The sequence below is a fragment of the Labeo rohita genome, chromosome 11 (genome assembly GCF_022985175.1).
Source record: "Labeo rohita strain BAU-BD-2019 chromosome 11, IGBB_LRoh.1.0, whole genome shotgun sequence".
Lineage (NCBI taxonomy): Eukaryota > Metazoa > Chordata > Actinopteri > Cypriniformes > Cyprinidae > Labeo > Labeo rohita.
Genome location: NC_066879.1, coordinates 21,740,581 through 21,767,561, shown reverse-complemented (window position 1 = coordinate 21,767,561; position 26,981 = coordinate 21,740,581). Strand labels below are relative to the sequence as shown.

Sequence of the window (26,981 nt, the reverse complement as noted above, 5' to 3'; positions counted from 1 at the left end):
CAATAAATATTCAAGATCCAATATAATTCAAAGCAAATGTACAATTGTTTTTTATATTTTTAGTAAAAAAAAAAAAATTCGCAAAATGTACTACTACTAAATTTACAAAATGTGTGTGTATAAACCAACATATGAAATATTAAATGCACTTAATTCACAATGTAAGGTAATGTTAACTTTTAAAAAAAATGGACATTTGCAAAAAAATATGTAAAATATAAACAAATATCTGTGCTTGTGTGTGTGTATAAGTAAAATTAAAATAGCAGATGTCAAATTAAAAAGAAAAATGTCAAATTACTTTTGTGAATTTAATACTGTGAATTAGCTTAATTTACTCCACAATAAATATAATTAAAAGTAAAATGTACGTTTTTTTATATTTTTAATAAAAAACGTGTGTGTGTGTGTGTGTGTGTGTGTGTGTGTGTATATATATATATCAACATATGAAAAAAATGTAAAATATAAACAAATATCTGTGTATGTGTGTGTAAAATTAAAATGGCAGATGTCAAATTAAAAAGAAAATGTCAAATAAAATTTAGTGAATTTAATATTATGAATTAAGCTAATTTACTCCACAATAAATATTATAATAATATAATTAAAAGTAAAATGTACGTTGTACGTTTTTAAAAATATTTTTAGTAAAAAAAAAAATTAAAATGTACTTAAATGTACTACATTTATAAAATGTGTGTGTATGTGTATATATCAACATATGAAAAAAATGTAAAATATAAACAAATATCTGTGTGTGTGTGTGTGTAAAATTAAAATAGCAGATGTCAAATTAAAAAGAAAATGTCAAATTAATTTTGTGAATTTAATATGGTGATTTAAGCTAATTTACTCCACAATAAATATTCAAGATCCAGTATAATTAATAAAAAAAGAAAAAAAAAATCATTAATATAAGATGTTCAATATAAGATGTTTTAGAATGTGTGGATAATGATGCATCAGACCCCTTTGGCACTCATGACAGCTGTGTATGGAAAACAACACAATCCTTGCAGTTTAGAATGCAGCTAAATAGATGCAAACAAAGACAAATCACAATTCAGTATGCAAACAGAGGTAAGAAAGACATCCAATTGGAATTCAGTAAGCAAACACTGTTGAGCACCGTAGGTGTTCACAATAAATTGGTGTTGAGCGGGAGCGGTGAGGTTGTGTCCCTGCTGCAGAATTAGCTGATACCTCAAACAGAGCTTGTATGCTGGGTTTGTTGCGCAAAGCGTTGCTTGCTGAGGCAATGTTTTCCCCCTCACTCACAGACCTGCAGAGCACTTTGGTTTAACCATCCCTGTGGGACATTCACAGGCACTTCAGACTCTTTATTTTCCCTCTCTCTCTCCCTTTTCTTGTTTTTCCCCAACCGCTCACCTTCTCTGCCCCACTCAACATCCATTCCGTCTGTCTAACCCTAATCTCTCTCTCTCCTTCACTCTCGCTCGCTTTCAAGATGTGTCTGATTGTGACAAGCCCTAAAAATAAAGCCCCTCAGAGGCCTTGACTACATAAAATGCTTTGCTTTGCAATTTCAAAGTGCTTTTGATTACTGAAAAGTGCAGCGACGTATCGACTTTAAGGGATGTGTCTTTAAATGAAGCTAGAGGATGAAATACCTAAAAAATGATCCAGCACAGAGATCTGGCATGAAAGACAGAGACAATAACACTGATATTATACACAGGCAAGATGAAAAGACACAGACTGCCATGATCTAAATAAGACAAGGCAAAATGAATGGCGATGATATGAACAAAAGAGATGAAAGTCATATACGGGAGGATGAGTACACTACACAAGCGCTGCCAAGCGGACAAGATGCTATGGAAAAGACCAAAAAAAAAAAGATAGGGTACGCGAAGACAAAGATAGAGTAAAATACAAACAAAAAATACCAGATTAGATCTTGCAGTGTAGTATATTTCCTCGGCACAGTCCAAAAAATCGTCAGTGTCGGGCTGTTTAGTAGAAGGACCAAGAAACTTCGGTTAATCACACACACACGTGATGCCCATGTGGTTTCACAAAAACAAAGATTGATGAGTTACAGGCGGCCGGGGTGGTGGGTAGTTGATGGGTGAAGTGGTGTTTGCAAAGGCCATGCCCACCTGATTTATTAAACAGGCCGGTGTGTTAAAGAGACAGTACATAATTGCTGAAAAGTGGTGTTGTGGTATCATGACCACAATGGCTGCCCAAGTACCACAGAGCTACAGAGACTATAATTCTGCTCTATTACTATGTCAAGTCAGCGTGACATTATTTTTGTTTTCTTTGCACACAAAAAGTATTCTTATAGCTTCATAAAATTAAGGTTGAACCACTGATTTCATATGGACTATTTAAACAATGTGCTTACTAGGGCTGTCACGATTACGTGATTCAATTCGAGTACCATATTTGTAAAAAATCCCTGTGTCGAGTTACCTGAAAAAAGCCGGAAGCGCATTCCACGGATGAGAATCCATGAAACGCATTACTAGACCTATTTAAAAATGATAATAAAGCATAACGCTATTGTGAATTCACTAACACAGCGATTCAATTAAATAAATATGTGCTTTAATTATTTACATGCTTGTAGGTTATGTACATGTATCTCAGAGCAGCACCGTTCACAATGCTGCTCCACACAAACTGTTATCATTTATATATGTATGCATATTGCTGTGAGTTTGGATTATTATAACGTTCATTTGTGAATGAAATGTGCCATTTCATTAGACTTGTAAGGTAAATTATTTATAAAAACCTACGCAAACGCAGGAGAAGACAACTATATCTTTCTCAATATGCTAACTGTTCATCGTGATTTCAAAATAAAAGCTCAAATCCTCTCATTTACATGCATTGATGTCCACATATTCAAGAAATAACAGTGGCTATAGCATTTTTGTCATAAAGAAATTGTCAAATATTAAAGATTAAGTGGATGTTAAATGTTTGTTAAGTCAATACTAAACAAGGATTAGATCGTGCTGTAAAGTGTAAAAACAATCATCAGGCTATTGGCGCCTTCTGCAGGCCTTGTTTATAATACATTATGTATTTTTACAGTTTTGTTTGAAAAAAAAACATAACTACTTGCTTTTGATACTTTATTTGAACCAATTATTATTGCCTCATTGCTATTATACGTGTATTCAAGTAATTTTAAAAGCTATTGTTCGCTTATGTCTATTTTTATTAGGGCTGCCCTCGACTAAAGATTTTCTGGTCGACTAGCAGTTGTTCATTTTAAGCATTAGTCGCACATTTATTAATAAACCATATAAGTCATAATAATAAGCATTTAATTGCCTACATAGCCTAATAAACGCTCAAGTGCAGTCAAAAAAAGCTTGCCACAGCACACCAGCAGACATAATAATTATGAATGTGTCAGGGAAAAACAGCAAGGAGACTGCATTAACGTTTTAATAATTTATTTATAAACTAGTGCTTTCTTCGTTTTCAGCTTAAGCTGAAGTCAGCGACACTGACTCGTCACCTCCGCAATAGTGATGCGCCCATATGCATGTTTCACGGGGATTACATAATCTGAGAATATTTGTTTACGATTTTAATTGGCTCATTTGAAAGTAGACATTTCACACTCTATAGATATATTTTTCATGTCTGTAAGGCAAGCATACACAGAGTTTAAAAGTTTTGCGCTCAAGTTCACAGAAGCCGAGACGGCAGAAAGAGCATCTTGTTTGTTTTAATTATTTTATAAAAGCGCAACGTTTCGTTGTTATTGTGAGCGCACACAAATAAACATAGAGTCTTTACAAATTCGAAAGATGTATTACTTTTATCTGTATGACCAAAAATGACGGAGTATTTTAAGGGCAAGTGACTGCACCGGTGTCTCCATCTGTCATGCAGTGAGCGCGGTATTGTTCAGCTTCCACACTCCACACAGACACTTCAGTAGCACACATTTTACTAGGTTAACATTACGTATTTTAGATGATAAGCCATATTTGAGGTTGATGAATAATAGGTGAGCATTTGGATGTCCTGCCCAATGTACTATATTACCAAATAGAGCAGCCGTTAACGATCTGTCCGTCACATCCTGTGGAATTTTTTTATTTTCTGCAACTAAGCCACTAATAAAAGTTTGGTTGACCAAGCCTCTTCTCACCGACTAACGGAGAGTCAACTATTAGGGGGCAGCCCAAATTTTTATTACTACAAAAATTAATTCTAATTATCCGATTAATCGTTAGAATAATCGATGGATTACTCGATTACCAAAATAATCATTAGTGACAGCCCTAGTCCTTATAAAAAGTCTTAAATGCCTTAAACGGTACAAGTGAAGTCTAAATTTGAGAGCAGAATGACAAATATTGCAATTAAACTATTGCTGGATTAAACTTCAAAAATTCAAAAGTTTTCACTGAATAAATGAGCGTAGCATGTTTTAAAGTTAAAACGTGGCACGGGTGTTTTTTATATGAATGTACCTCTGAAGGGAACTGACTGTTTTCAGTAAAGTTTCAATTGCATTTTTATTTTTGTCGGATAACGTAACATATATGAGCGCAGCTGCTTTGTGTACAGACGTTACTGTGAAAACCGCTTCATTTTTGCCGTTTCAAACACGCCATCTGCTGTCAGAAAATAAAACTGGATTTTCAATCAACCCGTCTGCTGATTTTGTTCAGACCAATAAACACATGAAATCGACAATTGTTTTTTCTTAAGACAGTAAGATATATGTATATATTTAAAATTAATATAATAACTGATAATTTTGACACATCCCTTTTCTTAAAAAATGGCTGTAGGACATATTTTTGTAGATTTCCATCACCTTTAAAACACATCTAGACAGACAGATAAATAGACAGACAGACACATGTTGTTTTAAAGGTGACAGAAATCTACAAAAATGTTGTTTATCGCTTGAGTTGATGGTTTCAAATGTGATGACAGCCTTAAAGACCTGCTAGTTGCAGCAATTATGTACTGCTTCTTTGAAACAGTAGGGCAACGTGATGTGAATCCAGAAAATAAAAAGAAAATCAAAGCGTGGGGGGATGTGAGCTTCTTCAGAAGTGAGTTCCTATTCAGAAGATGACATCATAAGCATGAAGCTACAATGGGATTCGGCATTAATTTGATGTCCTGCTGTTAAAAAATGATCTGGTTTATAAAAGGATGACAAATCCAGTTACAACATGAGAAACTCTTAGTGCTCAAATGAGACAAAGATGAGTCAACGCTGCATTTTTCTGCAGCGCTTAAAGGAAGTCTTATTGATTAGATGCCACGGAAAGCTGCATCTAACCTTTCAATTATCGTGGTGGCGAGAGTGCGAGACAGACGTCTCAAATGCACAACAGTCAAACACGGTGTGTGAGAAAACAAGCCGCTGTCAGGAGACGAGCTGGGATTGAGGTGTACGTAAGGAAAATTTTACATAATAGGAAGTGTCAGCTTATAGGGAAAAATCATTTGGAAGTGTTCACTATACACAGTTATGAGCACCGTGGATGGCTAGAAAGGCAGTGTGATTTTAAATTAAGCTTGACATGACTGGGCGGTCCCACAGTTGCTCTGTTCCAAAACCTAGTTAGATCCCCATGGAGGGATCATAGACACAATTTCAACATAAAGGCTGTTATTAAAGGTAAGAATCCTAATTTAGACATACTAAGACAGCAATTCAAAGCGACATCACATTTATTTTTCATTGCATTGCTTATGCAAAAAAATCAATACAAAATACAAGACGGCTGACAAGACAAAAAATATAGATTATATATAAAACAGTTTTTCATTTGGTACTAAAACGAATCAATAAGTCATTAAAACTGTATGAATCTACACAATATTTATGAGTGCCTCTATATTTATATAGTTTTATGCTTTTTATTATTTTATAAGCCTGTTTTATTTAAAGGAGCATCACTTTTATTATTACGTTTATTATTAGATTCTGACAGCCATAGACTATCATACTGTTAGCTTAGCAACATGCTAACACCAAACTCTGTTAGAATTCATTTTTGAATTTTTGAGAATCCTTACAAAGCTTACTAGGTTTTGGAACAGAGCCAGAATGATGTCATGTTCTAACGCATGACGTGTGTTCTGATTGGTTGATCTCACATAATTGTTTTTTATTCACAGAAAATCTCAAAGCGAACAGCAGTAAGATGATGGTGCTCACCGGTTCATGATGTGGTTTTGTCTCTGTTGTTAAAGGAGGGTCAAACTTCACCTGACCGACTGCAAGAAAACAAAAACATTATTAAAGGAACAGCGCTACTTTTTCCGTATTGCACAGAAATATAAGCACATGAGGGAAAGTAAACACTCATTTTTATTTAAACAATCGGTTAGTTTGTTAATATAACTGGTGTTTGAAGTCTGAACTTTAAGTAATCACTTCATGTTGCCATGTTCACTCAAAACCACACGTTTCTTTAAGTCAGCATGTATGTCTGGTAGGTGATACAGATGAGTCTAAAAACTCCCCCAGCAGATACTGACAGACAGATCATGAGAGAGAATTTCTGGCATACTCCTGCAGACAGATTTATTCACTGAAGAACTGAGGCTGAGAAATTCACTCAGCCATGCTCAGGAGAACAGGAGCACCTGTCAGGTCTGCCCAGGGGAGAAATCCAACAAACACTCACAGTTAATCTCTGACAGAGTCTTCCCTTCCCGACTAGTACGGCTTGTTGAGCGAATCCGATGTGGAACAGAGACTGGAGGCTAGGGAGAGAAAAAAAACAAAAACACAGAGAATAAAAATAAATACAAACCAGAAAATAACTCTAAAAGAACAGTCTATCTCTAAGTCATTTAGAGTACTAAAGACAAATTAAAGTGTTTTATTCATGTTTGGGGGATCTCACATGAAATCTTAAAATAAAAAATAAAATAAAATAAATTAAAATCACATAAAATAAAATAAAATAAAATGTAGTAAAGTGAAACAAAATGAAAAAGCAGAATAAAATGAAATTAAATAAAATACAGTAAAACAACATGAAGTAAAATAAAATAAAATACAGTACAATAAAATGAAGCAAAGTAAAATGAAATAAAATAAAATGAATTAAAATGAAACAAATAAACTAAAACGCTGTAAAATAAAGTAAAATTAAATAAATTAAAATAAAATCACATAAAATAAAGTAAAATAAAATGTAGCAAAGTGAAACAAAATGAAAAAGTAGAATAAAATTAAATAAAATAAAATAAAGTAAAATAAAATTAACCAAAGTAAAATGAAACAATAAAGTGAAGCTAAATAAAATCAAAATTAATGAAATGAAATAAAATAAAATTAAGGAAAATGAAATAAAGTAAAATAATGTAAAATAAAATAAAATTAAGGAAAATGAAATAAAATGAAGTGGAATAAAGTAAAATAAAATAAAATTAAGTAAAATAAAATTAAGCAAAATGAAATAACAAAATAAAGAAATTAAATTAAATGAAAAATAAAACAAAATAAAGGACAATAAAAGGAAAAGAGGTAAAGTAAAATAAAATACAATAACACGAAATTATGTAAAATAAAATAAAGCAAACTAATATAAAATAACATGAAGACAAATTAAATTAAATTAAATTAAAAAAATTAAAAGTAAATAAAGTAAAATGAAATAAAGTTAAAAAATGAAATGAAGTAAAATAAAATAAAAAAACAAAGTAAAATGAAAAAGTAAAGTCAAGTAAAATTAAATGAAAATGTAAAGTAAAATAAAATAAAGTAAAATAAAATAAAAAAAGTTTAAAAAAATGAAAAAATAAAGTAATCCAAAATAAAGTAAAATAAAATATTGTTATTATTATTATACAAAGTCTGTTTAATTTAAAGGCCCATTACATTATTTTCACAACAGTAATGTATGGTATTGAAAATGTTTCTGTTCATTTAAAATGGTTATATTTTATTTTTTATTTATTTTACAAAATAAACAAATATAAAACAATTTTTTTTTTTTATTAAACTTGCCTGTTTCATTTAAAGATCATCACATTTTTCATTATTTTTATAACAATAATGATTTTCTAAAAAAATGAATCATTATAAAAGTGTGCAACTGTCAACTGACACAATGCAACAATTGCATTTTAATAATTAATAATTGCATTTTAATGCCTTAAAATACGCTAAATATAATTTCTTATTTTTATGCTTGATTTTGGATTGAACCATTACCCAGACATTTACTAATGGTCTTCACTCAGTTCACCCTTGAATCTGTAAATTTTAATAGATTATTGAATAAAATGTATTATATTTGCCATTTGCCATCATTTCATTGCATTACGCTAGTCATCGGGCCAATATATCATCTTTGGTTATTGAAAAGCCCCCATTAAGCAATCTTATTTGACAAGTCAAGTTGAATGGCTTTTATACGTAAACAACATTAAATTGTAGCCGTGCTCAATCGATAGCTTGCATATTAGTGCGCCATTCTTAGCAGATCTGAAGGCCAAGTAAGATAAAAACACCCCGTCAGCAAAATCAGCACACATCAATACGTTTAAGACAAGAGCGGCTTAAACGCTTACTCTTTAGATATCACTTAGTGCCATCGCCAGAGACTCAGTGGAGGGCAAACTCTGGAAGCTAAAAATACATGCCAGGCATCACTCTCTGATAACAGCAGGGGTCATGATGCTGACCCTCCCAATCCCTATCTGTCTGACGCTGCTGTCCTGTCTCACTGCAGCCCAAGAGAAAATCATTACGGCCTACTGGGCGTCCGACAGCTGGGTCCCTGATGACTATCCTGAAAAGTTTGCTGTCATTCATGAATCAGAGAACACCTTCCATCAGCAACACACACACATGCCTGTGGTTATGGAAACGCATGCATAAGCACCGCACACAAACACACGCAGACGTTTGTATCCTGAGCGGGTCCGGGAAACAAAATGGTCGCTGAAGGACATCCTTCACTTGAGTTTCACGGCGGCGGGCTGAAGGAGATGTGATGAGGAGAGATAAGACAGAGGAACAGACGCACGACCTTCAGACAACAAGGACACAGCGGGGCTCTGAAATAGAAATAGACAGCATGCCAAACACTGCGCCCTTCTCTCAGCGGACGCCTGTGAATATTCTATCACACCTCTTTGCACTTGGGCCACATGGTACAGTGACTAAAAAGATATTATCTATGCTTTCCAAAAAAAGACACAGCGGATATAAATCGCGAATAAATCTTGACTATTCATTTTGTAGACAAAAATAAGTCAATGGTATTAAAAAAAAAAAAAAAAAAAAGAACATTTTGGGTTCTGTTTCATAATGTCCAAAATGGTTCATTTTAAAAAATTGTGATTTAAAAAATTGCTATCTAGACATGACTGGACAGTGATTTTCTTCTATGAAAATAATAAGCATTATCAACTCTAAAATTAATTATAGACCAAATTATAAAGCAAAAGCAGTTTTAAAAATAAGCTTTAAAACATTATACATTTTATAAAACATTTTCTTTATTTAATTTCTTTTATTCATGGGTTAAATATGACCCTGACATTGTGTTTCACAAGAAAATCAAAAGAAAAAATAAACAAGATTTTTTTTTTTTATTACAAATGAACATATAAATTAACAAAACTACTTCAAGGTAAACTAAAATTAACATATATTTATTAAAACATTATATAACCTAAGATTTATTTTAAAAGATGACTAAATTTTAAAAGAAAATATACTATGTCCAGATATGATTAATATATTACAAAAAGTAATATAAAATGAAATTTTGTAAAATAAAATAAAATAAAATAGTAAAGAAAAAGTAAAATGAAAACATATTATTATTATTATTATTATACAAAGTCTGTTTAATTTCTGTTTAATTTAATGGTCCATTACATTATTTTTTACAACAGTAATGTATGGTATAGAAAATGTTTCTGTTCATTCAAAATGGTTATATTTTATTTATTTTACTAAATATAATTTCTTATTTTTCTGCTTGATTTTGGATTGAAACATGACCCAGACATTTACCGATAGTTTTCACTCAGTTCACCCTTGAAGATGGTAAAAGATTACTAAATTTTAAAAGAAAAATTACAGACATGATTAATATATTACAACGTGAATTTAAATTCTAAAACTAAGTATAGACCAAACTATAAAATAAAAATGGTCTTAAAAACTATTAGTGATTATATAAAACATTTTTATTAATTAATTACTTTTTTAGTTTTAAAATTATAATGTTTTAAATTAAAAATGAACATACAAATTATATATATATATATATATATATATATATATATATATATATATAAATAATATGAGGTTTATTTTTAAAAGATTGTGACTTAAAAAAAAACAATTAATATATCCAGACATGATTAATATATTACAAAAAAGAGAATTTTAACTCTAAAACTAAAATGGTCTTAAAAACTACTATTGATTAAATAAAATATTTTCATTAATTAATTACTTATATTTACGGGTTAAATATGACCTTGACATTGTGTTTCACAAGAAAATCAAAAGATATTTTTTTTGGACATACAAATTAACAAAAATTTGAATAATAAATGAAAGTAACATATATAATCTAAGGTTTATTTTAAAAGACTGTGATTTTTTAAAAATGACTATGTTACCAAGATTAAAATATAATACAAAATGAGAATCTTTAATGAAAATAATGAGAATTATAAAGTAAAACATTAATTATAGACTAAATTATAAACAAACAATGGTCTTGAATAGTCCTAAAAATAAACTTAGAAAAAAAAAAATGTATAAAACATTTTCTTGTTTCTAATTTCTATTATCTATGGGTTAAATATTACCTTGACATTGTGTTTCACAAGAAAATCAAAATCATTTTAAAATTTTTAAATTAAATTTTTGAACATACAAATTAACTAAAATTTGAACCAAAAAAACTGTCAACTACATTATATATATATATATATATATATATATATATATATTACTATGTCCAGACATGATTAATCACAAAATGAGAATCCAATAAAAATAATGAGAATTATAAACTTTAAAATTAATTTTATATTAGTTATAACCTAAAAATGTCTTTAAAATGGTCCTAAAAATAATCTTTAAAACATTATTATATTTTATAAAACATCTACTTTAATTCATTTCTTATATTTATAGGTTAAATATGACCTTGACATTGTGTTTCAGAGGAAAAATCAAACTAAAAAATAATTTTGTTTTAGTTTCAAATAAAAATGGTCAACTAAAATTAACATATATATTCTATCTAATTTTTCAATTTCAATCATTATTTAAAGAAGTATTTATATAATATTTATTTTGTTAAATTGTCTTGAACTTTAGCTGATAAAAATTTGTGACAATAACAATAAAAAAAACTCAATGGTGTTAAAAACAAAAACAAACCTTAATTTCATTACGAAAATGCAATTATTATTATTTTCTTTACATTAATAGGCTAAATATGACCTTGACATGCTCTTGACAGGTTTTGATGAGATTCACCCCAAATATTGAACGTTATTTGCATTCCGTGACGCAAGAAATTTCTCTAAAAGCTCTTTGATGTTGATGTTCTGTTATTCCCTTGAAGCAAACCTCAGCACAAAGAGGCCAGACAAAAAAATCTGTTGTCAACGGATCCAAATCCGGCTTTTGAACTGAGCTTCCGTTTCCGAAACGGACCCCTTAAGGGATCGACACACCGATCAAAAATCCGACAAGAGCGCCAAACTTCCTAAAACATCCTTGGGCATACCTGCGTAACTCATACGTACGCACGTATACAGACACACACACAAACAACTTTACCTCACTACTTGAGCAAACAAGAAAACACACATCATGCACAAACATGTTTGTCTAGATTATAAATGAGAGAACAAATGAACAAAACACTCACATAGTCATCAACACTTATTAATCAAAACATTTCCAGATGTTCACACACAAACGCACACCCCTGATACCTTTCTGCGAGCTGCAAAGCGAAGGACTCGCCGGGAGAGAGGAGAGACCGGCAAAAACAACCCTCTGTATTTAAACTTCAAGAGTAGGAGAGGGGAAAAACGAATAAGAGAGGAAGTGAGAATGAATGGATGCTTGGGGAAATGGGCAGAACAGGGAGAGCTGAAATAAAGGAAAACTACGTCCTTAAAAATTCTTCATTCTCGCTGGGGGACTGTGAAAGAAGCCAAAAGATTTCACAAATGTTTATCAGCAGAAGTAGCCCTGTAGCACAACCGGATGAGGCGCTGGTGTATAAACCTAACTTTGGAGACAATATGAATGAATGACTGCCATTAAAACTACTATTACAGCTAATAATGAATAAAATATGTTTTTTGAAAAATATCACCTCAATAAAACGCTTGACATACTGAATATATAAACTCATGAGCTCGTCAAATTGACGTCCCCGCTCGTTGGATTGAGGTGCTAACGTGTCTAACGCTGGCATTTTCTGGGCTTTGTTTGTGAATAATAGTCCCAAAGGGGCCGTCATTCTTGAAGTGATAGCGGTGATAACATTGAGAATCACACAGGGAGATATACTGTACCTCCGGCTCTGGGTCGTCATCGTCCAGGTCTGTGTAGGACGAGTGGTCGGGGTTGTTCGCTTTATCCAGCAGCTCGATCGCCAAAATACGACTTAACGGTTGGGACACAAACGGATGCTGCGGAGTAAATGGGTGAAATGACAATGTTAGATGTTCTTTAGACAGTAGGTATGTCATTTGTCTTTTGTCAAGAGTCTTGAAAGATATAAAATAAATTCTAAAATGTATAAAACATATTTTAAATTTGACTTTAATAATTAGAAATGATAAAACATAATTGGGTCAAAGACATTAAGATGTCCACGTCAGAAGAAATTTACAAAAGTGATTTTATGTCCATAGAAAGCACATTACATGTAAGTGTCTATTTTTAAGGTTTTAAATAAGTAAAATGTCAAAATTTGGTTGAAATAATGTTACATTGTCATTCAATGTAACACAATATTTATGTAAAAATTCATGTTTATTCTGACTTGTACATATTAAAATATATAAAAGAATAAGGGAGCATATTCAATTTGATTGTGTTTTATATAGGCAAAATCTAAGATAGTGGCAAATTTTAAAAATGTAAAATGGGGTGAAAGTAATTTGTCTTTTAATATGTCATAAATTGATTTTTGTTGTAAATATGCCTGACGATTGTTACACTGAATGGCATTTTAGTGGGTGTCTTCTGTAAATTAGGGAAAATGTATGATATTTATTTTTTGCTTAGAAAAACAAAAACAAAAATGGAATTAAACTGAAAACTTTTTAATATCTGTTTTTTAAAACAACAACAATTTAAAGCAGTATTACACTTATTGTTTTTATGCTTAAACCCTTTTTTGTCTTTGACCCAATTATAAAATACATATAAAATTATAGTAAAAAATAATCAATATTTTAAAAAAATCAATATTTAAATAAATCAATATTCAAAATTTAAATTATAAGACATACAATGCATTTTACATACTTAATAACTGAAAAAAAAATATTATTATAAATTCTAATTAATTAATAAAACAAATTTACACTACCAGTCAAAAGTTTTTGAACAGTAAGATTTGTAATGTTTTTAAAGACGTCTCTTCTGCTCATCAAGCCTGCATTTATTTGATCCGAAGTACAGCAAAAACAGTAAAATTGTGAAATATTTTTACTATTTAAAATAACTGTTTGCTATTTAAATATATTTTAAAATGTAATTTATTCTTGTGATTTCAAAGTGGAATTTTTAGCATCATTACTCCAGTCACATGATCCTTCAGAAATCATTATAATATTCTGATTTGCTGCTCAAAAAACATTTAATATTATTATGTTGAAAACAGCTGAGTAGAATTTTTTCAGGTTTCTTTGATAAACAGAAAGTTCAGAAGAACAGCATTTGTCTGAAATATAAATCTTTTGTAAAATTATAAATGGAAAATCACAGGAAAAAAAAAATACATTTTAAAATATATTCAAATAGAAAACAGTTATTTTAAAATGGTAAAAAATTACTGTTTTTGCTGTACTTTCAATCATATAAATGCAGGCTTGGTTGGCAGAAAAGACTTTTTTTCAAAAACATTAAAAATCTTACTGTTCAAAAACGTTTGACTGGCATTGTACACAGACACACACACACAATAATAGAAAACATCTGACCTGCAGTAACTTGTCAGCTGATGGCCGTTTCTTTGGATTTTTCGTCAGAGCCAACTTCACAAAATTGTGGAAATTATTGGTCCTTCAGAACACAGAGAAGAGCCTCCATAAATCTCATTCGTAATGAGCATTTCGACCACGAGGCCGTGCAGTTTGTTAGCTCTAAATGTAATTAAGTTAATTTGATTTTACAGAGCTGCAAGGTAATGGAGAAGAAACTATTCGGCGGACGACCTGACCAGATTCATAATCAGACAAAATAAGAGAATGTTAAGTCCGACCTTAATAAAATTCATAAAAGCAACTGTTTAAGGCAAATAAGAGCGCTTGGCCTAAATTTCATAGGTGATTAATGAAATTAAGAAATCGAGTATATAAAACAGACTGAAACTTAAATGTCTCTTGGTATTAAGGATTTTACACACCCAGATAATCTGATAATTGCCTGAAAATGTAATTATCACTTACCATTTAACTTTGTCTTTTAATTTGGGGGGTTGAAAGTTGCTTTTCGTCATTAAAAACAGAGCCCTGGAGAGACAAAAATAGATTTGCACTGTCACAAGCAAACAAAACAGTTTGGTCTAGCAAGGAAATATGCTAAATTAAAAAAAAAATACTTTCTGAAACACTGAAATAGTTTCACTGTCCAGTGTGAATCATAATGGATACAGTAGCTGGATTTGGGGATCAAAAAGGTCTCATCCTGAAGTAGGTTAATTTTGTAAAATTATTATAAATAAGAGAATGACTTTCACGACTTGACTGAACATGTGCAAAAATAATCTTTAAAGGATTAGTTCACATCCTGATGATTTACTCAGCCTATGTCATCCAAGATGTTCATGTCTTTCTTTAGCTGAAAAGAAATGAAGGTTTTTAAGGAAAACATTCCAGGATTTTTCTCCATATTGTGGACTTCAATGGGGATCAGTGGGTCCAAAATGCAGTTTCAATGCAGCTTCAAAAGGCTCTACTGAATGCCAGCTGAGGATTAAGGGTTGTATCTAGCAAAATCTAGCTTTTAGTCATTTTCTAAAAAAAAAAAAAAAAAAGCATATATTTTCAACCACAAATGCTTGTCCTGCACTAGCCTGACTTCACGCACAATGTAATCACGTTGAAAAGCTCACGTGTGATGTAGGCAGAAGTACCAACCAAGTGTTTACAAAGCAAACATGCAAAGAAAGTCAAACGCCCTTTACAAAAAAAGGTAAAACAATGATGTCAGACGATTCGAAGTTGGAGGAGAAAATGAGGCTGAGATTTTCACTCCACTCTACATTTTTAAACCAGAGCACACAGATGCAGACCGCACGGGACCTTTTCAACATGATCACATAATGCGTGATCACAGATGCAAAATGTAGAGCTAGTGCAAGACAAGTATTTGTGGTTAAGAAGTATATAAAAGGTAAATTGTTTTCAGAAAATGACTGATTGTTTCACTAGAAAAGACCCTTATTTCTTGGCTGGGATCGTGTAGAGCCCTTTGAAGCTGCACTGAAACTGCAATTTGGGCCACTCAAGTCCACTACATGGAGAAAAATCCTGGAACAAAATGGAGAACAAAAATTTACAAAATCACCCCCTCATTGAAGAATGTTTTCTTTCTTTAGTCATAAAGAAATTATGTTTTTTGAGGAAAACATTTCAGGATTTTTCTCCATATAATGGACTGATATGGTGCCCCGAGTTTGAGCTTCCAAAATACATTTTAAATGCGGCTTCAAAAAACCCAAATACGGTAGTAAACAATCCCAGCCGAGGAAGAAGGGTCTTATCTAGCAAAATGATCGGCTGTTTTCATAAAAATAATACAATTTATATACTTTTTAATGTCAAACGCTCGTCTTGTCTTGCTCTGCCTGAACTCTGTTTTTTCCGGTTCATGACAGTTAGGGTATGTCGAAAAACTCCCATGTTCTCCCTCTACATCGCTGTTTTACCTTTTTTGTTAAGGGTGTTTGATCTTCTTTGCATGTTCTTTCCAAAGACTGGGTCGGTACTTCTGCAGCGATGTAGGACGATTTTGAAATTATTTTTGAAGTTGAGGCAGAAAATATGATTGGAGTTTTTCGACATACCCTAACTGTCTTGAGCCAGAATACACAGAGTTCAGGCAGAGCAAGACAAGACGAGCGTTTGAGATTTAAAAGTATTTAAATTGAATTTTTAATGGAAAAAACCCCCACGATCGTTTCACTAGATGAGACCCTTCTTCCTCGGCTGGCATTGTTTACAACCACATTTGGGATCGTTTGAAGCCACATTTAAACTGCATTTTTTAAGTTCAAACTCGGGGCACCATATCAGTCCATTAAATGGAGAAAAATCCTGAAATGCTTTCCTCAAAAAACAATTTCTTTACAACTGAATTTACAAAATACGACTAAAATATAAAATATTGTATTTTATCTTGTATCATCATTTTACCATACTTTCGTAAGGATACAGCTAAAAATTCAGCTCTCTCTGAATTGGAACAGATCCATACAGCTGTTTAAACTCTCACCTCATTGGATGAAGGTCAAACATGGGAGGTTGCAGTTCGGCTAGTTCAATGGCGGTGATGCCCACAGCCCAGATGTCACACAGGTGATTGTACCCTCCTTTCCTCTCCACGGCGGCCACCTCTGGGGCCATCCTGTTAGCACAGGTTACAGACACACCATCACTCATTCATGACCACGTCCAACCTGACAGTTACGTAAGATGTAAAAAAGGCATCTGTGGCCTTGTAGAAAACGGCTGAATTATAAAAAATTAATTCTGTTTTTTTAAACACCACAACCGCAAAATCATTTGGGGTAACTGAAAAATAACGTAATTTTTTTTAAAATTCAACATCAGGATATGAAGTTAAAACTTAAATTGGAATTAACATTTTTAGACAATAAATCACATTTTAGTTATTTTTTGCGTCATTTAAATATTGTTTGTGTATGACAAATTTTTTAAGAGAAAACAACACTCTTAGAGGTCACAAATGGAGGTCACAGAAACTGCATTTATACTTATAAAAAACAACATAGTTTACTATAAATAATGTATTGCATTAATGTTTGATTGTAAGGTGTAAAATTTGCTGTTTACCAATAAGGAGTCCCGATGAAAGATTTTCTTTTAGCTAGTGTTGCTGTGATCTGTGCAGATACACCGAAATCAGCTGCAGAGGAAAAGAAAAGATATTTACTACAATCCCACAAACAACTCTCCTATGAGTATACAGCTGACACTACCATGTGTCTAATTCTGTCTTATGAATTATGAAATTTGAGAGCTGTGTAATGCCACAGCAGATCAAATGTGACAGCATAAGGTGGTACTCTGAGTCACCGACACAACACAATTTACACTTTTTTTTTTTTTTAATGTTTTGAGCTGGTAACATAATAAGCAATCTTATTTCTCAGTATTAAAAATTGAACAGAATAAAAAGAAAGTTATTTTCTCACCTAGCTTGACATAACCGTTGTCCGTCAATAAAATATTGGCACCCTGTTTCAAATAAAAAAACAACAAATGAAAGACACTGCAATATAAGAGTAAAACAACCATTATAAGACATTATTAAATGTATTACTGGTAGATTTGTGAGATGAAATGTAAAAATGAATCTGACAGACTTCAGAATCTAATTTTTTTCTCCTATAAAATCGCTCTTTCAACACCTGCTTTCATCTATGATCAGAGATGTGAAAGCACCATCTGAGTCATACTAATTACACCTCCCTCTGGCCAGGTAACACATTTTCTCTTGCTTTACCAGTGATTGCACATTTGGCTTAACCAAATCACCATTAAAAGGCACTGGGGGCTTTACTTTAAGGGTGTTTTTGTAAACAGCTGTGGTACACAGATGAAATACATAAATATGAGATGTAATGAGTGTTTAGTTTTATTCACTGCTCAAACTTCACTTTCATTCAGCAAGGATATATTAAACTGATGAAACATGACGATATTTATGTTACAAAAGATTTATATTTCAAATAAACACTGTTCTTTTAAACATTCCATTCATCAAAGAATCCTGAAAAATCCACAAATTTAATTCATAATATCACTTATTAAATTATAATGAGTAAAATTTATCATTTATAATATATTTAAATCATATTACTGTTTTTACTGTATTTTTTATTTAATAAATGCTGCCTTGGTGGGCATAAGAGACTTCTTTCAAAGAGACTTTTTTCATACCAACCCCAAAATATCTTGCAAAATATTTATTCTTTACAAGTAGGAATGTTTCAAATACGTGTATACTTTATGTTGTCTTTATTAAAAAACATAACATAATATAGCAGCTAACTAATAGTGAAGTGTGTAATTTCTGCACCACTAGCGGCACCATACATAATTGCAAAATAATGACAGAATTGTTAAAGGAATCATTTCCTAATGAAAAACAATGAATCATTAAAGCTGATGTGTGTTTTCTGTGCCATCGGCAACAAAAATAATGATTGATCTGTCTTCCGACAAACAGTTTTTCTTTGTAATGTATGTGTAAAACAGTACATTTTTTGTTAACAAATTCTAGCTGGATAAAGGCAGCGATTTAACTGGCTGACCAGCACACCAGGAGGAGGGTTTATGTTCTGTCACTCAACTTTTTACACGAAATTAAACCAATCAACTATTGGCCACTATGGGCCTTCTATTTAAGACACACAAAAGCTAGTATAAATCAGTAATTAAAGCTGCAAGCAGCATTGAAAGAGCCCTCGCACACACGCTCACGCCACCTGGTGACTTTAGGAACATAGCGAACAGTGAGCAACATGCATTTAAAGTGGTAAATATAAAAGGAATATATATAAGTCATTTATATGTGTCAAACTCCTGCTGCCAGTAGGTGGCGCTATGACTACAACTAAATATGGGCATGTGTTCAGGACAGGACTCTTATCAAACATCTGAGTTTGGGTGCAGATTGTACATTGTGTGCCTGAATTATAACAACTTCCTTTTCCATGGCGAAACATCAAAGTTTGTTTGGCCGCCACGGACACGCCCTTCAATGAAAACTCAAGATTTTCACAATTTAATGACACAAAGGGCTTTAGATTACACTGACCAAATTTGGTGTTGATCTATTTAAATCTCTAGGAGGAGTTTGTTTAAATACAACACCTGAAAATGGCAAAAATGGCACAAAACTTACGGAAAAAAATTTAAATAACAGACTTCCTGTTGGGTTTCGAATGTCGCACCGTAGGACTTTTTTGTAGGTATTGGTGTGTTACACGTCTCTACCAAATTTCATACATGTATGTGAAACACAGCTCGAGGGGCACTTTGTAGAAATTTTATAGGTGGCGCTATCAAGCCATTTTGACAAACCCACCTCTGAAACCCATATTAAATATAAAGTTTCATGCATTTTCTAGCATGTTTAAGCCCTTAAAAATGTGATTCATTTTGGAGAAGAAGAAGCTGAGCAATTCCAGATTCTATATTCTATCAGACAACAAATTACGGTACCTTTATGTCTCGGTGCATCTTTCCTTTGTTGTGTAGATAATATAAACCCTTAAAGGAAAAAACAAAACAAAACTCTTTTTAATCCATAATCATCTCAAAAACACATTTTAAAACATTTTTAGAGACAAAACAGGGAGGACTTAAATATTCTTCAACATGTCTACCATTAAAAATTCAAAAGCAGCTTTCATGGTCACAGCAGATTGCTCTGGTGTCAAAACAAAGTCCAGTAAAATGGCTTACCTGAAGGGTTTCTCTTGTTACATATGCTATCTGTGATTCTGTCAGTGGCCCTGTAACTGTGGAGACATATTTAGTGTACATTAGGAGTAATATAATCTAAAACATTCATATTACAGTATTAGCGAAAACAGCTTGAATATAATGGAGCTGTCTAACAATATAAAAGTATGTACATACCAGTTGAAAAATGAGGAATGCATAACAGCACATTGAAATGAAAATTCTGTCAGTAATTACTCATCCTCATGTCGTTCCAAACCCTTAAGACTTTCATTCATCTTCAGAACACAAAGTAAGATTTTTTTGATGAAGTCGTTACTTATCAGAAGTATTCTTGGAACCACTGATGTCAAAATGGACTATTTTAATAAGGCCTTCCCTTATGAAAAAGTAGTTTATTCAAATGTGCTATTAGTATACTTCTTTTAAACTAAAAATAGGAAAGTATACTTTCAGTCTACTTTTCAAGAACTTCTCAGAAATGTGCTTTATGTACTTCCTCAGAAATATACTTAAAATGACATTTAAGTATACTGGACTTATACTTAGAAAAAGTCAAAATATATTTAAGCTATACTATAGTAAGTAGAGGTCGGCCGATGTATCGGTTTTGGCGATTAATCGGCACCGATAGTTGATTGGCGGAACTATCGGTTATCGGAAAAATCCATGCCGATAATTTTTTCCGGGTTGGGTCCGTTGCTGGAGCAGCTGAGATACTTTTTTTTTAAATAGTAGAGAACTATTTATTTTCCGTTCAGTATCCATTTTAAAAAATATCGGTCAATTAATCAGGATCGACCAGCGTGGTCCAACCTAGTTATCAGTATCAGTAAAATCCAATATCGGTCGACCTCTAAAAATAAGCTTAGAGAATCCATGTTTACATCGTTATACAGTAGGGGGTGCTATTACATGTCTTCTCTACAGAATTTCCAAAACACAAGTGAAAAAGAAACCGAAACAATAGATGATCATCAGACATTAAAAAAAATCATTAAAATTGTGTAACGCTGTGGAATAAAATGCCGACCCATGAAAAGGTAATGATGACTGTCAAAATTTGGGGTGTTGATCAACTCCATCTACGTTTTGATTATCATTCTGAATCTCAGAATCTCTGTTCAGTATTTTTTCAGCGTTTTGTTCAAATATGGTTTATTTCTTTATTTTTTTTTTATGAAACTTACCCACATTCAAGTGTTTATAAAAAGAATGCATGAAGCTAGAATAAAACGTTTTTGTTTACAAGCAGATGCCCTGTTCTTTCTTTTGATGTTTTGTAAAAACTTAGATGTAAACTAGTTGTGTACTCAGAGTTTACTACTGTTATACTTAAAGTACACTTAAAAGTATACGAGAAAGTGGGCCAATTTAGTCCCAAAGAGTATTGAAATAGTACACAAGTAAACTACTAGTACACTGATATTTGTATACTTACTACATAAAGTATACTAAAAAATATACTTGAACTTTACTTAAGTATACTTAAAATAAACAAAGTATACAACTTTTTGGAAAGGGTTTACTACCTTTCTGGATCTTCAATGTGGTAGTTGCGTTGCTGCCTATGCAGGGTCAAAAAGCTCTGGGATGTCATCAAAAATATCTTAAATTTTGTGTTTCGAAGATAAATGAAAGTTTTACGGATTTGGTGAGTAAGTAATGGCAGAATTTTCATTTTTTGGTGAACTATTCCTTTAAACTTGTTTAAACCAAGAGAACTCATATAACATTGAACCTTCCCATGCCACATTGCAAAAAAAGCTTAACAAAAGCACCACTAATGGGTTTTACCCAGCAGAACAAGGACGAGATTATCAAGAACGCAAGGAACAATGTGACTGATTGCGTATCCAACCTTACAAAATACAGAGCTGAATTATTCTACAACTCTAAATGGACGACTGATGAAAATAACGGTCTTTAAACTTTACTAAAGAAAATTCAAAAGCCGGCTGAAATTCTCATTTGTATATTCTCCAAAACGACGCAGGGTGTTTGACGGTTCGAAGCCTCTGACACTTCAGCAGAACAGTTAATCTTCTTCAAGTCAATAGAGACTTTTATTGCCGATTAAAATGTCACAAAAACAGGAAATGTGCTAATGGGAAAGAGTGAATAATAAATGGGCTGAAGGAAGAGAGAAAGAGACAGGCTTAAATTATGAAATGGTGTCCGCAACTCATTTTAGTTTTAAAACACAATGCATTTCTAAAGAACATATTAGGCATTAAGACATTTTTTTTACAGTGTTTGCTTTCATCCATTAAGCAGAAATTCACAGTATTGCACCTCACATTCCTTGTTCTTGATCATTTACTAGTTCTTTAGAGTTAAAGACATGTTTGACTGAGCGGAACTTGATTCATGTCTCTTTTGTGTCTTTCTCTATCTGTTGTGTGTGGGAGGACTGGAGTCGGTGGGCCTCGGCTCTAATCAGGCCTTCGACCCTGTTGCTGAGTGCAGCCGAGGCAGCAGGGGGCTGATAACGTGGGATGTGGGGCTGGGCACTAAGCTAACACGTTAGCGCCATAACACCATCTACCCCCCCACGCACAGCCCCCACCCCGCGCAGAGGCTCAGAGAGAACCGCAGAACTGCCGACAGCTGCCGTGAAAATGAGCTCTAATGATCTGACAGGGCCACTCTACTGAGCTCTGCTAAATTTATCTCCTGGGAACATACAGAGGGACACTTTCCAACAACGTAAGAAAAGATTTGTATATTTAGGCCATCTGTCAAGAATCAAATTGTTAATTGGAGGAGAGGAAAGTCTATTTATGTCAAAACTGGCATAGGAAACGAGAAAAACTTTCAAAGCATCGCAGCCATCGTATCTACACTGTTTACGCAGAGGAATATTTAACCCAATAATGAAAATTACATGATTATTTACTCAGCGTCATGCCATTTCAGACTTTCTTTCTTACATGATGTAGGGCCTTATGATTTCTGTGATGTGGACAGAATTGCGGAATCCAGTTATAAAAATAGAATTTACTGTATAACACGGAACATCACGGAATTTGCCAAATTTGGGATAAATAAATCCAATGTAGGTCATCACACTTAAATCAAAACACAATATGGACTAGTGTTTATGAATATTAAGCCACAAAATACTATTTAAATATGAATCCTGCATGTTCTGCATGTCTCTGTGTGAATGAATGGTGCAGACGCGCGGTTTTGCTGTTTGAGTATATGAACACAAACATAATCTCTAGAACTGCTCTTAGAGTCACTTCATGAGCATTTTACCATTTCTTCTTATCATCATATCACATACAGACAGTAACGTAAAGGTCTTCACAGCAACTCATCAAAATAAAAGTTTGGTTTAACTTGAAGAAATTGTGACAGAAATATATTACTTAATATAATGATACACTCTTAAAAATAAAAATATTCTTAAAACATTTTTTAGGAATATTTGCCAGAAAAATGTAAATACACAAAGTGTTTCTGAAAAATACGAATTAAACTAAATAATAACAAAATAATATTACATTTTTAATAAAATCAATAAATTAGAGTTGCTTTTGATTATTAAAATTAAAAGACATTAAAATGGAATCCAGAAAATTAATTAAAAACACAGAATTTAGTAAAAACTGAATTTAAGAAAAAAAGTAAAACAGATTTCATAGGGCCTTAAATGTAATTTTTGTTAAACTTTTAATAAATTGCTGTTAAATTGTGTTTAATGATTTTAACTAATTAGACATGCTTTTTGATTAATATATTTTTTATTTAACCACTAAAACATAGTCTACAAAAATTAAAACAGGAAAAAAGAGAAAAGATTTCACAGGGCCCTATACATACTTTTGAAAGTTTGAAAGTCTCATGTAAAAAACTGCATGGAAAGAAAACTAAATAAAATTAAAAAATAAAATAAAATAATAAAATTGTTTAAATGAGTTATGTTGTGTTTTACAGAAGAAATAAATTCATGAGGATGAATAAATGACAGAATTTTCATTTCTGGGTGAATAATTCCTTTAAATAATGGATGGAAAGGAGATATTGTACTGCATTGAAATACTGACCACTGAGTGAGTCTGAGTTAGTGTTGCAGTTGATTGTTTACCTTTGTATGGTGTATCTTACCGTGATATATGTCTTGCAATGAACCTCCCCCACAGTATTCCATACATATCCATAATTTATCCCTCCTGAAAAGCCAGAGAAAGAAAAACACCAACAAATTATATTTCAATCGATGCGTCTTGAAATAGTCCCCTGGCAGCCCCATAGGGAGAGTGAAAGGATGCACACTTTTCTGGGTCATGACACAGCAAGCAGCAGACAGAGTCATAAGTCACAAGCAACCTGCTTTTATCAAAAACACCCTTCTCCATTTCTGTATGGAGCCTTGCACTAATGTCCAGACTAATATTTAAAAGATATACTGCTGACCAGACACAACGCACAATTGAGTTTTGCCTTCAGCTATGAGGAAGACCAGATTAATGTTCTTTGATACAAGGGAATTCAAGTGAAGTTTTAGATGCTAGGTGCTTTTGGATTCAAACTTCAAAAGAAATAAAAAGAGGCTATATATATATATACACACACATACATACATAGACACATATAAATTAGTTTGGGGTCAGTAAGATTTTATATTTTATTCTTTATTTCATTGTATTTTTTTACTTTTTTTGTGGGATATAAACTCGCAAGTCAGAATTCTGAAATATAAACTCACAATTCTGACTTTTCTCGCAAAGCGAGTTTGTATCTCACAATTCTGACTTTTTCCGACAAACGCGAGTTTATATCTCATAATTCTGACTTTTTTCTCACAAGTGTCGCAATTCTGACTTTTTTTCTCACAAACGCCACAATTTGGACTATTTTCTCGCAAATGTGAGTTTGTATTTTTCAATTCTGACTTTTTTCTCGCAAATGTGAGTTTGTATCTCACAATTCTGACTTTTTCTCACAAACGCGAGTTTATATCTCATAATTCCGACTTTTTTCTCGCAAGTGTCGCAATTCTGACTTTTTTTCTCACAAACGCTGCAATTTGGACTATTTTCTCGCAAATGTGAATTTGTATCTCGCAATTCTGACTTTTTCTCACAAACGCGAGTTTATATCTCATAATTCCGACTTTTTTCTCGCAAGTGTCGCAATTCTGACTTTTTTCTCACAAACGCTGCAATTTGGACTATTTTCTCGCAAATGTGAGTTTGTATCTCGCAATTCTGACTTTTTCTCACAAACGCGAGTTTATATCTCATAATTCCGACTTTTTTCTCGCAAATGTCGCAATTCTGACTTTTTTCTCACAAACGCTGCAATTTGGACTATTTTCTCGCAAATGTGAGTTTGTATCTCACAATTCTGACTTTTTCTCACAAACGCGAGTTTATATCTCATAATTCCGACTTTTGTCTCGCAAGTGTCGCAATTCTGACTTTTTTCTCACAAACGCTGCAATTTGGACTATTTTCTCACAAATGTGAGTTTGTATCTCGCAATTCTGACTTTTTCTCACAAACGCGAGTTTATATCTCATAATTCCGACTTTTTTCTCGCAAATGTCGCAATTCTGACTTTTTTCTCACAAACGCTGCAATTTGGACTATTTTCTCGCAAATGTGAGTTTGTATCTCGCAATTCTGACTTTTTCTCACAACTGGAGTTTATATCTCATAATTCCGACTTTTTTCTCGCAAGTGTCGCAATTCTGACTTTTTTCTCACAAACGCTGCAATTTGGACTATTTTCTCGCAAATGTGAGTTTGTATCTCGCAATTCTGACTTTTTCTCACAAACGCGAGTTTATATCTCATAATTCCGACTTTTTTCTCGCAAGTGTCGCAATTCTGACTTTTTTTCTCACAAACGCTGCAATTTGGACTATTTTCTCGCAAATGTGAGTTTGTATCTCGCAATTCTGACTTTTTCTCACAAACGCGAGTTTATATCTGACAATTCTGACTTTTTTCTCACAAACGTCGCAATTCTGACTTTTGTCTTGCAAACGCGAGTTTATATCTCACAATTCCGACTTTTTTCTTGCAAACGTTGCAATTCTGACTTTCTCACAAACGTCGCAATTCTGACTTTTGTCTTGCAAACGCGAGTTTATATCTCATAATTCCGACTTTTTTCTCGCAAATGTCGCAATTCTGACTTTTTTCTCACAAACGCTGCAATTTGGACTATTTTCTCGCAAATGTGAGTTTGTATCTCGCAATTCTGACTTTTTCTCACAAACGCGAGTTTATATCTGACAATTCTGACTTTTTTCTCACAAACGTCGCAATTCTGACTTTTGTCTTGCAAACGCGAGTTTATATCTCACAATTCCGACTTTTTTCTTGCAAACGTTGCAATTCTGACTTTCTCACAAACGTCGCAATTCTGACTTTTGTCTTGCAAACGCGAGTTTATATCTTCCGACTTTTTCTCATAATTATCTTTTCCGACTTTTTTTCTCGCAAATGTCGCAATTCTGACTTTTTTTCTCACAAACGCTGCAATTTGGACTATTTTTCGCAAATGTGAGTTTGTATCTCGCAATTCTGACTTTTTCTCACAAACGCGAGTTTATATCTGACAATTCTGACTTTTTTCTCACAAACGTCGCAATTCTGACTTTTGTCTTGCAAACGCGAGTTTATATCTCATAATTCCGACTTTTTTCTCGCAAATGTCGCAATTCTGACTTTTTTCTCACAAACGCTGCAATTTGGACTATTTTCTCGCAAATGTGAGTTTGTATCTCGCAATTCTGACTTTTTCTCACAAACGCGAGTTTATATCTCATAATTCCGACTTTTTTCTCGCAAGTGTCGCAATTCTGACTTTTTTCTCACAAACGCTGCAATTTGGACTATTTTCTCGCAAATGTGAGTTTGTATCTCGCAATTCTGACTTTTTCTCACAACTGGAGTTTATATCTCATAATTCCGACTTTTTTTTCGCTGCAAGTGTCGCAATTCTGACTTTTTTTCTCACAAACGCTGCAATTTGGACTATTTTCTCGCAAATGTGAGTTTGTATCTCGCAATTCTGACTTTTTCTCACAA

The 26,981-nt window shown here is 32.7% G+C and overlaps 1 protein-coding gene across 6 annotated transcripts in view; it reads right to left on the bottom strand.

Moving 5' to 3' along the window:
• map4k3a (mitogen-activated protein kinase kinase kinase kinase 3a) overlaps window positions 1-26,981 on the bottom strand; it is a 99,048-nt gene that overhangs the window by 25,834 nt on the left and 46,233 nt on the right. For 3 of the 6 annotated variants that reach the window (XM_051123339.1, XM_051123341.1, XM_051123343.1), the window contains exons 4-15: window positions 24,046-24,110; window positions 19,930-19,985; window positions 19,687-19,734; window positions 17,652-17,694; window positions 17,290-17,362; window positions 16,709-16,840; window positions 14,662-14,724; window positions 14,194-14,275; window positions 12,556-12,672; window positions 6,660-6,738; window positions 6,188-6,246; window positions 1,914-1,976 (exon numbers count right to left, since the gene is read on the bottom strand). In XM_051123339.1, coding sequence (XP_050979296.1) covers window positions 1,914-1,976; window positions 6,188-6,246; window positions 6,660-6,738; window positions 12,556-12,672; window positions 14,194-14,275; window positions 14,662-14,724; window positions 16,709-16,840; window positions 17,290-17,362; window positions 17,652-17,694; window positions 19,687-19,734; window positions 19,930-19,985; window positions 24,046-24,110 — 880 coding nt within the window. The remainder of the gene's footprint in view (window positions 1-1,913; window positions 1,977-6,187; window positions 6,247-6,659; window positions 6,739-12,555; window positions 12,673-14,193; window positions 14,276-14,661; window positions 14,725-16,708; window positions 16,841-17,289; window positions 17,363-17,651; window positions 17,695-19,686; window positions 19,735-19,929; window positions 19,986-24,045; window positions 24,111-26,981) is intronic. The other 3 variants (XM_051123340.1, XM_051123344.1, XM_051123345.1) reach the window with 1 other exon arrangement.